The following is a 13,869-nucleotide window of genomic DNA, read 5'->3' as shown; positions in this document are numbered from 1 at the left end:
TTGACCATAGTATTAGGCCCATAAGACCTAATGAGTAAGACAAAGAGCGCGGCTAGGCTGAAGTAAGAAGAGAGGAGAAGTAAGTACCCCGCGTGGGAGAAAGCTTCGACTCTCTCTCAAGCATCACCTCCCCCGAAACGACACTCCAGGGTGTGCGCTCCTAGAGAAAGGACGCTAATTTTAAGAGTTTAGATTTTGAGTAATTCAATAAGCTTTGTTTCATTTGAGTGTCTGATTTAATTTGTGTTTTGATACGTTGATAATAAACATCACTGCAATCCATGTGTTGAATTTTGGAAAATAAGTCATTCAGATACAACCAATTTTGACCCATCCTCCGTTTTGCTAAAACATCTTGCCAAAAAGGAGATCTAAACCCCGCAATCTTTTCCGAGCAGTCATCCCAGTCTTTCTGAGCATCCTTTCGGGTTAAATTATTTCTCAAATTCCAGAAGTCCACAGAACAAAGTAAGTATCATTTAATTCAATATTTATGATCTTTGACATTTAAAGGTTAAATCAAATAGTTCTGCCTCGACAAATTATTGTTCTCACTGATCTCCCCCGTATGGGCGAGTAGCTAAGCGCCCACGTTTTAATAATATTTTATTGTTAGTTGGTGGAATCGGTTCTATCCTAACAAAATTGGGGGTTCGTCCGGGATCTGCTTAGCTTTTGTTGCTTGCAAAACTGTTTGGTTTTCTGTGTTTAAAATAATTTTTTTTTGGTGAGTGAGTGAACATATAAAAAAAAACGATCCCAATTAAGTGCGCGTAAAGACGAAAAATATTAAAAAGTCATAAGTGCGACGAAGAGAGAAACGAGAGAATATAAAAAGCAAGAGCATTGATAGGAGTTTGAAATTCGAGACGCGCGCGCAAGCACACAAAGACACCGTGACGACACTGCAGCCACATATCGGGTGGGACGCGCAGTAACGTCAGTGATTTTAAAATAATTTTTTTTATTATTTCTTGTGACTCTTACAATTAATAAGTTCGGACGTTTTACTAGTTAAAAATCATTGAGACCCAGTGGATATTAGGAGAGGTACCCAAATAAGACAAAACGCAATAATATTACACAATATCTTTTCTTACACCAGCAATTTTCTTTACACACTCAATGCACAAGCAGTTTGATGAGTCCTGCCATACAACATATACACATAAAAGTTCATTATAAGCACTTTGATATTACACACAAAGAGTAGAATCAAGATTTTGAAAATTGGCATCGCATTCGAGTCACACACCAACAATCTACAATATACCTCCGTAGTTTGATATCACAAATTATTGTTCACTAACCAGTACACAGAGAGACGCATAAAACAGTAACTTCCAAAACATTTACACATAGAATCACACCAATTTTCATTCAACAATTTTTTTTGCATTACATTTTGATTGCCGACACTTGACTCCAAAAAAAAAAACTGGCATAGTCCTACATTTTACAGTCTAATTCAGAACTAACAAAAAAAAAAAAAAAAAGAAAACACAAATTCTAATGACACCATTCGCCTTGACACTCTGTATTTAACTAAAATTACACTTGTAACTCTTGAATACAGAACACACGTAGGGGTGGGCCCGTTAGGACACTGCTCGTGCTCCAAAATAACCGAAACACCCAGAATCTGGTCGACGAGTAGCACTAGAGTGCACTGGCAAGTGATCGCCAGAAGTTGAGCCAGGGCCTTGACGAGGCTGCTACGTAGAGTCTTGGACTCCGGCTTTCGCAGGAGAAAGTCTGGGCTCTTGCACTCGAACCAGCTAACTTGGGTGTTGACACGCCTATTGAGAACCTGTAAATACCAAAAATAATTAATTTCATGCGTATTTGTACCCCAGATAATAATTAATACCATATTTCGACCACTGAGCGAGGAAACACCCATGACGTCATGCAGACTCAGCACTGTCCTCCTTGATCTTGAGGATGTTTGTAAAAAAAAATTCAAGCTGCTGCTGACTGCCACGAAGGCTGAAAAGAAAGACAAAACAAGTTTACACAAAGCAATAGTTCTCGGGTTGTTTGCAAGAAATTTAATATTTATTTAAAAAAAAAACAACTTATTTGAGTCAGATGATAGAGTTGCAGCTGCCACATTGGGAACAATCCTGGGCCCGAACTTTGACCTTTGCAGGAACACCGTGATAGCACGCACACGCACTTTTGATTGAACGATACGAAACGACACGCACGGTTCACCTTTTGCAAAACAATTAGCAATAATTTGAAAGCGAAAAGTACACGTGACGCAACACGAGGCAACAGCTGACGCAAACGGACTCGACTAGGGAGTTTGACGGTATTGAGAAGTTAGGTGTAGAGCGGTGCCACACCCAAGCTAGTGACTATAGACTCGAGATCGGGCGGACGCCATTTTGAGAGCGGCGGAGCGCGCGTGAATATTTCAATTCGAATATTGGACTTCCAGACTTTTCAAGAGAATTATTGTAAAGTAAATTCAGTAATTAAACAATTAAACTATTGCTACTGTATTTAGACCGGATTAACGAAAACAAGGGCGTGTCCATTGGAATTAAATTATTTCCTTACGACTTTGAAATATTACGTGACAGTTTGAGACCATTCAGAAACAATAGTTTTTTTTTTATAATAGGGCTTTTACATAAATATAAATAATCTTTACGGTTAAGACTATTATTCAAACATTATATGTTAATAATTATAGGCGAATTCATTTCGAAAACACTATTTAGAGGAAATTCATTTACATAATCGATAACAACAAATAGTCATCTATTATTTTTAAATAAATTAATTAATTTTGAATTATACAAAATAATTAGCATAATTAAATTTTCTTTTCGGGAATTTTTGCGAAGAAAATAAATCACGTAAATATTTTAATTGAATTTACGAAACCGGACCATCACTCTTAATTTAAATTTGACTTAAATTTTGACAGAGGACACGACACAAATTTTCTTTTTCCCATTAAAAAAAAATGCACGATTTGATGATTCTCGTTGGATAAGCCTTTAGTTTAGACATATACCCGTGAACACTTAATATTAATTTAGTATTAATATTTTATTACAATATTTTATTGACTACTGGTTTTATTATTAATCATTATCACCATTTATTATTATTTATCGAACCCCACAATAATTACACGAAAATTAAATATCAAAAATCCCACAATTTCGTTTACGTTACCCCTTAATATACTTCAATATATTATCTATACCCACATCATAAAATTTTAATTACAATAATAATAATAACATATGATAAATATAATATTGGGATTGTGAGGAGAGGAAATAAGGCTTTAATAAAATAGTGGCACGGAATTACGGATTCTCTATAAAGCAAGAATGTTTTAGAAGCATTTAGAGAACTATCTAGAGGATTATTTAGAATTTTCTACGACAATTAAGAGGCAGTAAATCTATTCAAAATGACAGACGAGACCGGCAATAGGACGGGTGAAAACACAGGAGCAGACTTGGCTACCACCATGGCCAATAGCTTCATGCTTATGAGTTGCGTAAGCGGCATACCAAGCTTTGACGGGAAACACACCAAGTTAAGAGACTACATACAAGATTTGAAGAATGCAAATGAACTTGTAACTGAGGCAATACGACCACAATTTATGCGAAATGTGCTGCAGAGAATAACCGGAGCAGCGAAGAAGAGTCTCAACAACAAAACCATAACAACAGTAGAAGACTTAATTAAACATTTAAAGCAGAGATTTGGTCCAGGCAGGGACTTTAGTTATTATAACACATGTATCCAGACGGTCAAGATGAGGCAAGGAGACACTGTAGGAGATTTTTATGACGAATTGAACGTTTTACTGAGCAGTGCCAGGAATGCATTGAAAGAAGAAAAGGGAAGTGACAACCTTGACGCGATGATGGAACCATTGGAGATGCTGGCAGTCGATATATACATAAGGGGATTACCAGCTAATTTATCGGAAAGAGTGGACTTATTCAAACCAAAGAATCTACGAGAAGCATACGAAGAGGCTGTGCGACTAGAAACACGCATGAAAGCCAGGATCATACCGGACTCCAGGCCACGAGTGAATCGAAGTTATTATAATACAGAAAGAAGGGATAGTTATAATAATGGATACCGCAAGGTGGAATTGGTGGAATAGAGGCGGATATAACAATGAAGAATACAGAAATCAAGATAGATATGACAACAGAAATCGCAGACATGACGATTTTATAGGATATATGCCTGAAGAAGAAGAATGTGCAGGATATGTCGAGGAGGAAGAAGATTATGCACGATATGACAACGAAAATGAAGACTACGTAATCTACGTCAATGAGCCTGAACAACGCCAACGAGAATTCCAAGATGACCATAGGAGGAACAATTATAACCGGAATAACTACAACCAAGATGGTTATCAAGGTTATCAGAGAGGAAATGGTAGTGGCAACAATTACAATAGAGGAGGATACCAGCGGGGGTATAACAACAGCAACAGACAAGGAGGGAGCAATTGGCCGTCGTGGAATATAAACTATGGTCAAAGAAGCCAAAGGCAAATTTTTAATCACGAAACTGGACGTCGTGAAAATTATCAATCTAGTGGTCCGGATAGACGACAGAATTACAATAATTATCCCAATAACTGGAGAAACGGCAATGCAAGAAACTATCAACAAAACGAGAACGAACGAGAGAATTTAAACTCTCAAAGGGCTCGTCATGGAGAACGAATGACGAGCCAGGAACAGAACCAACAACCTATCCAGAAACCACAGCAGAATGTGGACTACCAGAAATATCAACAACAAACACAGGGTTACAATCAAGGCAGGCAAAACCCAAATCAGAGCAGCCAGAACAACCAGGTGCAGCAAAAGGTACCAGTGATGGCGATAATGACAAGGGAACAGGAACTTCCAATATATGGACAGCCGACTGCAAGGGACCTGAAGAGTTTAATTGGGAAAATGATGAACCAACAGCAATAAAAGTACACATACCACAAGGAACCACGAAACCTTGGTTAACATTCATGATAGACAATGGAGCAAGTGTAAATCTAATCAAATTAAGTTTTATACACGATGGCATGCCAATAAATATGAAAGATGTGAGGAATCTTGGAGGAATAACCACGGGAACAGTACCGACTCTAGGAGCAGTTTATTTGCTTATCAGAAATACACCAGTGAAATTCCACATAGTGACAGACGATTTTCCGACACCACACGATGGACTATTAGGAAGAAATTATTTAAAGAAGGAAGAGGCTGTCATTTCTTATTTTAACAATGCTCTAATGTTAGGCGGAGACGTGATGCACCCAATGCCATTTCTGGGACAAGAAAAAGAATACAGAGAGAAGAGAAAAAGGGCACATAATTCTTACAAAACCAGCAACGTGCTACAAGTCGAAGACAAGAAAGACGATAAAGAAGCACCTGTAACAGATGTATCCAAAAATGAGAAGACACCAGCAAAAACGAAACATGTTTTAAAGGCCAGAACTCGGCAAGTTGTAAGAATCAATCAATCAGAAGTGAATTAAAAGAAGGATACATACCCAGAATCGATGTAGGGAATGAAAATGTATTTTTGGGAGAAGGAGTAGTAATTAACGACAACAACACCTGCAAAATGATGGCGATTAATACGAGTGAAGAAGACGTCATGATAGAGGTCGATGCTAAAGAATTAATACCATTTGACAGCGAATTTAATGGTGAAGTTATAGTGGACAGAATTAAGAGGCTAGAGAAGGTGAAAGAATCAATTAGAAGAAGTCACTTGAATCAAGAAGAACTAAAAATAGTGGACCGTATAATGGAAGATTATTTAGATAGATTTTTATTACCAGGAGACAAGTTACCGTGTACAGATATGATCCAGCACCACATACATTTAGAGAACGACATACCTATAAACACGAAACAATATAGGCATCCTCCGAAACATAAGCAAGTCGTCAGAGAGAGTGTGGAAAAGAAATTGCGAGATAAAATTATTAGAGAATCGAATTCACCATGCAACTCACCAATATGGATAGTACCAAAGAAGCCTGACAGCCATGGAAACCCAAGATGGAGGATGGTAATCGACTTTCGCGAGATCAATAAAAAGACAATCAGAGACGCCTACCCTCTGCCTAACATTGCCGACATCATGGACCAATTAGGTGGTGCAACATACTTTTCGATTTTCGACCTTGCAAGTGGATTTCAGCAGATACCAATGGCACCAGAAGACTGTTACAAGACAGCATTCACAACCCTCAACGGACATTATGAGTATACACGTTTACCAGAAGGTCTGAAGAACGCAACAGCGACATTTCAACGCTTAATGGAAAATGCACTTAGAGGTTTGCAAAACATAGAGATGTTAGTATATTTAGATGATATTATAGTCTACAGCAAGGACTTACAAGAACACGAACAGCGAATTAGGCATATGATGGATAGACTAAGGCTCGCCAAACTGGTACTGCAGCCAGATAAAATTGAATTTTTTAGACGAGAAGTAGGATTCCTAGGGCACATAATAAGTTCCAGAGGAATTGAACCAAATCCGGAAAAGGTGGAAGCAATAACAAAGTTACCCACACCAAAGACAGCAAAGAATGTAAGAACGCTACTAGGAATGTTTGGATACTACAGGAAGTACATTAAGGACTTTGCGAAGGTAGCTAAACCACTAAATGACCTGCTCAAGAAAAACGTAAAATTTGAATGGACAGAAGATTGCGAGAAAAGCTACCAGATATTGAAAGATTGCCTTGTAAGAGAACCCATATTACAATTCCCAGACTTCAACAAGGAGTTCACACTGACCACTTATGCGTCAGATTACGCAATAGGAGCAGTATTAAGCCAAGAAAAGGACGGCTTCGATCACCCAGTACAATATTTGTCTAGAGCGCTCAACAAAGCCGAGAGAAATCATTCAACCACGGAGAAAGAATGCCTCGCAGTACTTTACGCCTTGCACCAGTTTAGACCTTATTTATTGTGCAGAAAATTTACACTAGTTAGTGACCACGAACCACTAAACTGGATGCACAGCAGAAAAGACCCAGGCCAAAGACTCATGAGATGGATGTTTAGATTCACCGGGTACGAGTACACTTTTAAATATAAACCAGGAAAGCTGAATAAAAACGCAGATGCACTATCACGGAATCCACCAGAAATGACTGAAGAAGAGATCAACAAAAATCTACCTAGTATCAAAATAATGGTAATAGAAGAAAAACAAAGTAAACAAGAAAAGGCGGCAGCAAGTGTAGCAAAATCAGTCAAGGGAATTGTGCAACCACGCACCAGGATACAATCAACAGGCGACATGGCAAATAAACCTAGAGGAAGAGGAAGACCCATAGGAGCCAAAACCAATAAAGAGGCACCAAAGTTGCAGCATAGCGTGATAGCTCAAAGAACTAGAGCAAGACGCGCACAAGTACAGAGTCCAGTGGGACGGTACATCAAACAAGGAGCAATACCCAGAGTACCGAAACCCGTTGCATCAAGAAAAGCCACAAAACCAGGAAAACCAGTGACAGCTAAATCCACAGCTGAAACATCGACTGAAGCGTTAACAGCAGAAACTAGCTCCATTCAGCTGAAGGAAATCCCAGAAAGTTCAACCGATGCAGATTCCGATACATCGATGACAGCCAACCCATCTAGACGATCGTGGTTATCTTCGACAACCAACGAAGACACCGACTCAGAGAAGCCACCGATACCAGACCCAAGGTATAGTGGACTACGACAAGAAGACACAGAGACGACGGAAGAAGAAACAGAAGATGATGAAGTATTTTCTTTAGAAGGAAACCAAGATAAAACTATAAGCAACATTGCAATAGAGGTCAGCGCAATAGAAGGATCCAACACAGAAGAAAGTTCCGAAGACGAATCAATTAAGAACCTATCAGTAAAGACGACTCTAACTAGGGAAGAGGTAGAAGAAGCAAGCAGAAAATTTGAAGAGAGTATGAAAAGATATGAAATGGATAAAGACACCAATACCACAGAATCAGGGACAGAAATTGCGATACAGCTACAGATACCCTCACACTCTTCAGATGATGATGAAGTAGCAGATGAAGTTCGTGAAGCAATCTACACATCCGACCCACGGTTTCAAACAGAAGAAGAAATAGATATAGATAATGTATGGAGAAAAAGCGTGCAGAAATTAATAAAAAGAGCACGACAAAAGCTACAGGAGACCACAAGAGAAGAAAACTCAGGAAGCGACTCCGACATCGAAAGCCTGGCTGACATAATTATGCCGCCGCCAAGGAAAACATTATGTGTGACCCCGACGATAACAAGTGGTAGCCCTACAGCCAAGAGCACACCACAAAATAAGACGAAAGCACGCAGGAAATTAGGAGTATTAAGTAAAATAGAAGCAGAAGATGGATCAATAATAGACATAAGATTTTCAAAACCGCCTGAAATAACAATGCCTTTTCTCCTGCCTACATCACCAGACCTAGAGCCACTAAACAAAGACTACACTCCAACAGAAAATGATCATGAATCGGAAGATACCCCAACACACATAACATTCAAGAAGATTCCCCAGAACATAATCACCGTAAGAGAATGCATCACGCACAGAAGAGATAACATTGTTCACTTTCTATTGGCAGACTGCGACAACACTTGGCCAGTAACCAGATTATTAGTAGAAATCGGAGCCATAGACTTAACGAAAATCAAGAGTAAAAGGCCAAAGATAGGCCAAATCCTAGTCACGCCATTCAAAAAACATCACATATTCACAGTAATAATAAAAGACAAATGCTTCAACGTAATAAAAATAGAAAATTTAAAGAAGGGACTTCGGAATCTAAAAGAAACACACAGTACCCCACAGCACGAATTCCAAGAAGCATCAGGACAAAGAGACTAGTACCACTAGGCACAATTGGAAGTATAAGTATCAGTTTGTTCGGACTCGTGACTAACGACGAAGTGGACAACATAAATAAAAATATAGACCAGCTCTTCCAGGACCAAAGCAAAATGGTTCATTTACTAGATGAGAATTTCCACATAATCTCAGCAAAATTTGAGGAATTATACAACATAACCAGCAACTACCAGAAAGTGTTGCAAGGATTCGAAAAAGAATTAACAAAGACGATCAAAACAATACTACGAGAAAAAGATCAAATGAAGTACCAAATTGAAGTAGTAATATACGTTAAACTACTAGAATCGACATTGGACCATGTGATTAAAAGTAATGAGAAATTACTAGAAATCCTACGAAAATTAAAAGAAGGAAAAGTACACTCAGACCTTATGAAACAGGACGTGGTTCAACAAATGAAGATGGATGTAAAAAGAGTGAGTCAAGATTTAGAATTTCCACCACCACCAGAGCACATGAGAGCCGAAGAATTAGCCAGAATATCGGAAATTGACGCCATTCACCAGAATGGGCGAACATTAGCAGTGCTAAATCTTCCTCTAGTAGATCACATGCCTTATCAATTGTACAAGATGCACCCTATTAACATACCACAAAACATGAAAAATGAAACGATGGGACAAGCCTTCATAAGACCATCACATAAATACATCGCCATTAGCTACGATCATACCAGATACATAAAATTCAATGAGGACCAAAGACAAATGTGTATTAAAACGCACTATGCAGACATATGCCCAATACTAGGAGCACTCAGGAATGTCCCAGAATCAAGGGACTGTGAAATAACATTGCTCTTGAACCCCAGTCAAAAGGCCATTACACAATGTGATATACGATACAGACTGAGCGAACAAACTCAGTGGACGTACCTAAATTATGACAAATCATGGCTCTATTCAACAATTCGACCAGAAATACTAAACATCATTTGCCAAGACAAACATGAAAACAAGGTCACGATAAAAGACGCAGGAATCGTTCACATAGCACCAATATGCATAGGAACAACGGCTGAGGCGACCATCACCGGAGAAGTTACCAGGAACACCGAGTTTACCTACGTGTACAAACCAGAAATAAACTTAAAAATAACAGATATTTACCCCCTACTGAATCAAGAAGACACCAGTTTAGAAGTGCACAGCTCAGAAAACATAGATGTGCTAGGACCAAATATGGCCAACAATGACGGAAGGCCATTGCATGAAATAGTCAGCAAACTAAGAGAAATAGGCGAACATAAACGACAAAACTACAGTACAAACACAGTACTATATGGAAGCATGACCGTCCAATTAATAATAGTAACGACAATAATAATTATCATCATAAAGATGAAGTGTCTAAGAAAATGGCGCTGCCCAAAGAATAAGAAGCGCAGAAACCCATCACCGAGAATAAAAACCAAAAGACGAAAGATCGAAACAAAAGATGAGGAAATCGAACTCGAAGACATTCTAGGCAGCCATAAAAACCACGCAATCCTGTGACTAGACCGCGAAAACCCTAAAACGAACGCGCAATCGACAACAAAGAAATTTGCACTACCCAAACAAGAAGCAGAATGCTCATGAGTGAATGAAATTAAATTTTTGAATTTTCAGGACGCTTGTACATAGCAAAACAATGCTTAACCAATCAAAAAATTTTTTTTCTCTAACATGATTGATGTAATCTATTTGCAGACAAAAGAATACACAATGGACTTTAGACCAAGAACAAACATTTCGCAGAACGCCCGTGTAGAAAAATACAGATATGAACGAGAGACCAAAAAGATAACGCTATCTTTCAACTCAGAAAGAGAGATAGCAAAAGCATATGAACTCAGATCCCTATTAGCCAAGCAAAATAAATTAAAGAGGAACAGCAAGAGAGCAGCACCATACCAAACTCCCATGATAACCACAGGACCAAAAACAGCAATAGGAGATTTGATAGACCTCACTCCAAAAGAAGAACCAACAGTTAGATCTGAAGTACACGTGGTTAGTCAACCATCAACACCTCAACTAATCAGGAACAGACTGTTCTGTCTACTGCCTTGGGACGGCAATGATAGAGAGAAAGACGAAATGTTCTTCAGACATTTCGCCCAGTTCGGGACACTAGCATACTACGAAACAGTCAGAGACAAAAAGGGACGTTTGTCATACGGATACGTGCAATATTTCACACAAGAAGACACCAAAGCCGCCAAGGAAGAGAGTGACCCAATGTACAAAGCAACATTTGCCGAACCGCGAAGAATACCACGTGCAGCGCAAGGAACCGCAAATACTAAATTCCATGAAAGATGCAAACAGATGATAGAAGTAGAAATATACAACTTACATGAAATAACATGCAAAAAGCAAATAGCTTGGACCCAAGACAATGTCAGTGAAGACCCACTGAGCAAGTTACAGCCACTACAGGAGACAATTATGGAATTAAACGAAAAAATAGCAAAACTGGAAAATCAAAAGGAAAACAACGGACATCCACCAACACCCAGGAGAAATAGAGTGAGCCATGAAAGACCCAAGACCCTAGAAGCCACTCTCCCTGACCTAGATGAAAATGATAGCAGTATGAGCATAGAATAAGACAGATAAATTTACATTTTGCGACCGTGTTATATAACCATAATAAACAATAGTTAGGACCAATGACCCTGTATGAATGAATGAATGCATAAACGAAAATACATCGCATGAATTAAAATAACCAAACACACATAACATATAATTATCATACCACTCTCTTTGAATTATTTTCAGATATGGACCAAGTTTTGAAAAATATCGTCACCTCAATCGTCTTCGACGAAGTTTTGGACCATGTCACAATCTGTTTTGACCCCGCGGGAAAACTCCCTATGGTAATGAAGCTATTGAACAGTTATGGACCAAACAACACCGTCACGTTTGAAATCATTCCAAGAGGACCACACCATGACTCAGCGAGATTAACTATTAAGTACAGAACACGGACAAGCGCGACGAGACTCAGAAGCGACTATAAGACATCCAGAACAGAGGACAGGATGACAGTAGAACAGAGAGTAGAAGCACCGACTGATTCGGACAGCTCAGACACAGTCGACGAACATAGTAGCAGCGACAGCAGTACCACTGACGGAACCGACGGAACGGACAACACTAGCGACACTCCTGAAAGCGACGCTAACGACGAAAATGACGAAGTTATTTTAAATTCAGACGAAGATGTTCCACAGCAAGACAATGACAATAACGAAGACAACATGAACAACGACAATGCCCACATCCCAGACAACAATGACGACAATTACGGCAGTAATGACATCGACAATGCAGACAACAACGATATCAACAGCGACGACAATGTTAATGATAACGGCTACCCCTTGCAGTACAATCCCCAAAACAACGTGGAATTACTCAAGATGAACCTGACGGACGCTTATACGATAACAGCTATATACAGAGGAGACACAATTGACGCAGAGGCATTGTTCAGACAGTACGGACCATGCCACACAGAACACTACATGTCCACGACAGACGACACTAAAGCGATATCTACACGGTACCAGTTAGACAGACATGCACGAAAAATAATAAATCTGTACAGACAATATATACAACGGACAGACGAGGACGTGCAAGGACTTCGACGGCAAGAATGAGAACAGGGACCACCGACAACAGAATACGTTAGATCGGACGATACTATTTATGTACGAGTACAGCGGACAGTAAGCAAACAAGAACTGACGGAAATATTTGCAACATTTGGAGAAATAGCTGACATACGACGCATCAAACCGAACGACGAAGACGAACGTTATACAGCATTTATACAATACAGACACAAGGACAGCGCATACAAAGCAGTAACAGAAACTTACAATACATACTTACCGAAATGGGCTTATAATCGAAGACAACGGACGACAAAACCAGCGACGACGCAGGAAAATGCACAGGAGCGACAGAGAACCGAAGGACCACAGGAACCCGCACAGAGACAAAGACGATGGACGTTGGACCCCGCCAACAACACAAAACTGTATGTTCTCGCACCACCTGACACGACACAACAGGAATTTAGAGCGGACTTCATAAAATACGGAGAAGCAATACAGATAGAGTTAACGAACGGGAAAAAGGAGAATAATGAAAAAGTAGGATACGTTATTTACAAGGACAAAATAGACGCCATCGACGCCAAACTAAACGGACCACGAAAATACAAAATTGACTGGAAGTTAACGCCACAGACTACTGAGACACTATTACATTTTACATGCGGAGACCAAATACCGATACAGAGTTTTACAGACCACACACGCGACTGCACCACAACTACACTACGACGACGGCTACAAGACAAAAAAAAAAGAACAACCGAGTACCAGCAGACAAGCCGACGAGAGACAGAATGCTGACACAGCAGGGACAGCAACGCAGTCAACAAGAGCACCAGTCTCAGTACACAGAGCCTTATACATCGACTACAGCTCATCAAGTGATGAAGAGTTAAATGAAGTAGAAATAGCCAGATCAATACGACAGCGACAACTGACCATAGACAATAGACAACATCAAAATGAGAGAGCAGATGAGGCAGAAGCACCAGCGAGGCACGAGGACGAAGCAGCAAATGAGTTACGACAAGAACTGGACAAAATTGACTTCAAGAAGATATTAGACGTTAGTTTTTAAGTGACGACACCGTGACGCTAGTTTAAGTTAGATTTAAGAAACCAAGAGTGCCATAAAAGTTTTGTAGTCAATAAAAGATGCAGAACATAAGTATTATTGAACCAAGTTACCACTATTGTCATCTAATAAATAAAATACTGTTTTGTACTACCTTTCATAAAAAAAAGAGAGAACATTTTCTTTCACTGACCAGTTGACCTATATCTAAACAATACACCTTAAT

At 39.3% G+C, this 13,869-nt stretch overlaps 1 protein-coding gene across 2 annotated transcripts; it reads left to right on the top strand.

Annotated features, from left to right (window-relative positions):
- Positions 1–312: 312 nt before the first annotated feature.
- Positions 313–13,206, top strand: LOC107981660 (GATA zinc finger domain-containing protein 14-like). Of its 2 annotated transcripts, none has more exons than XM_031925587.1 (2): positions 313–468; positions 11,718–13,206. In XM_031925587.1, exon 2 carries the CDS (start codon positions 11,720–11,722, stop codon positions 12,605–12,607), a length of 888 nt encoding a protein of 295 aa, XP_031781447.1. In that variant the 5' UTR covers positions 313–468; positions 11,718–11,719; the 3' UTR covers positions 12,608–13,206. The 2 variants fall into 2 exon arrangements, with proteins under 2 accessions (XP_031781447.1, XP_031781448.1); XM_031925588.1 differs by lacking the exon at positions 313–468 and adding an exon at positions 979–1,050.
- Positions 13,207–13,869: the final 663 nt, after the last annotated feature.

Source organism: Nasonia vitripennis, assembly GCF_009193385.2.
Source record: "Nasonia vitripennis strain AsymCx chromosome 3 unlocalized genomic scaffold, Nvit_psr_1.1 chr3_random0002, whole genome shotgun sequence".
Lineage (NCBI taxonomy): Eukaryota > Metazoa > Arthropoda > Insecta > Hymenoptera > Pteromalidae > Nasonia > Nasonia vitripennis.
The sequence above is the reverse complement of the archived record's forward strand: the minus strand, read 5'-3'. Positions and strand labels throughout refer to the sequence as shown.

What these genes read in the sequence shown, in the direction of transcription:
- LOC107981660 (XM_031925587.1), top strand. Translation starts at nt 11,720, where the DNA reads ATGGACCAAGTTTTGAAAAATATCGTCACCTCAATCGTCTTCGACGAA.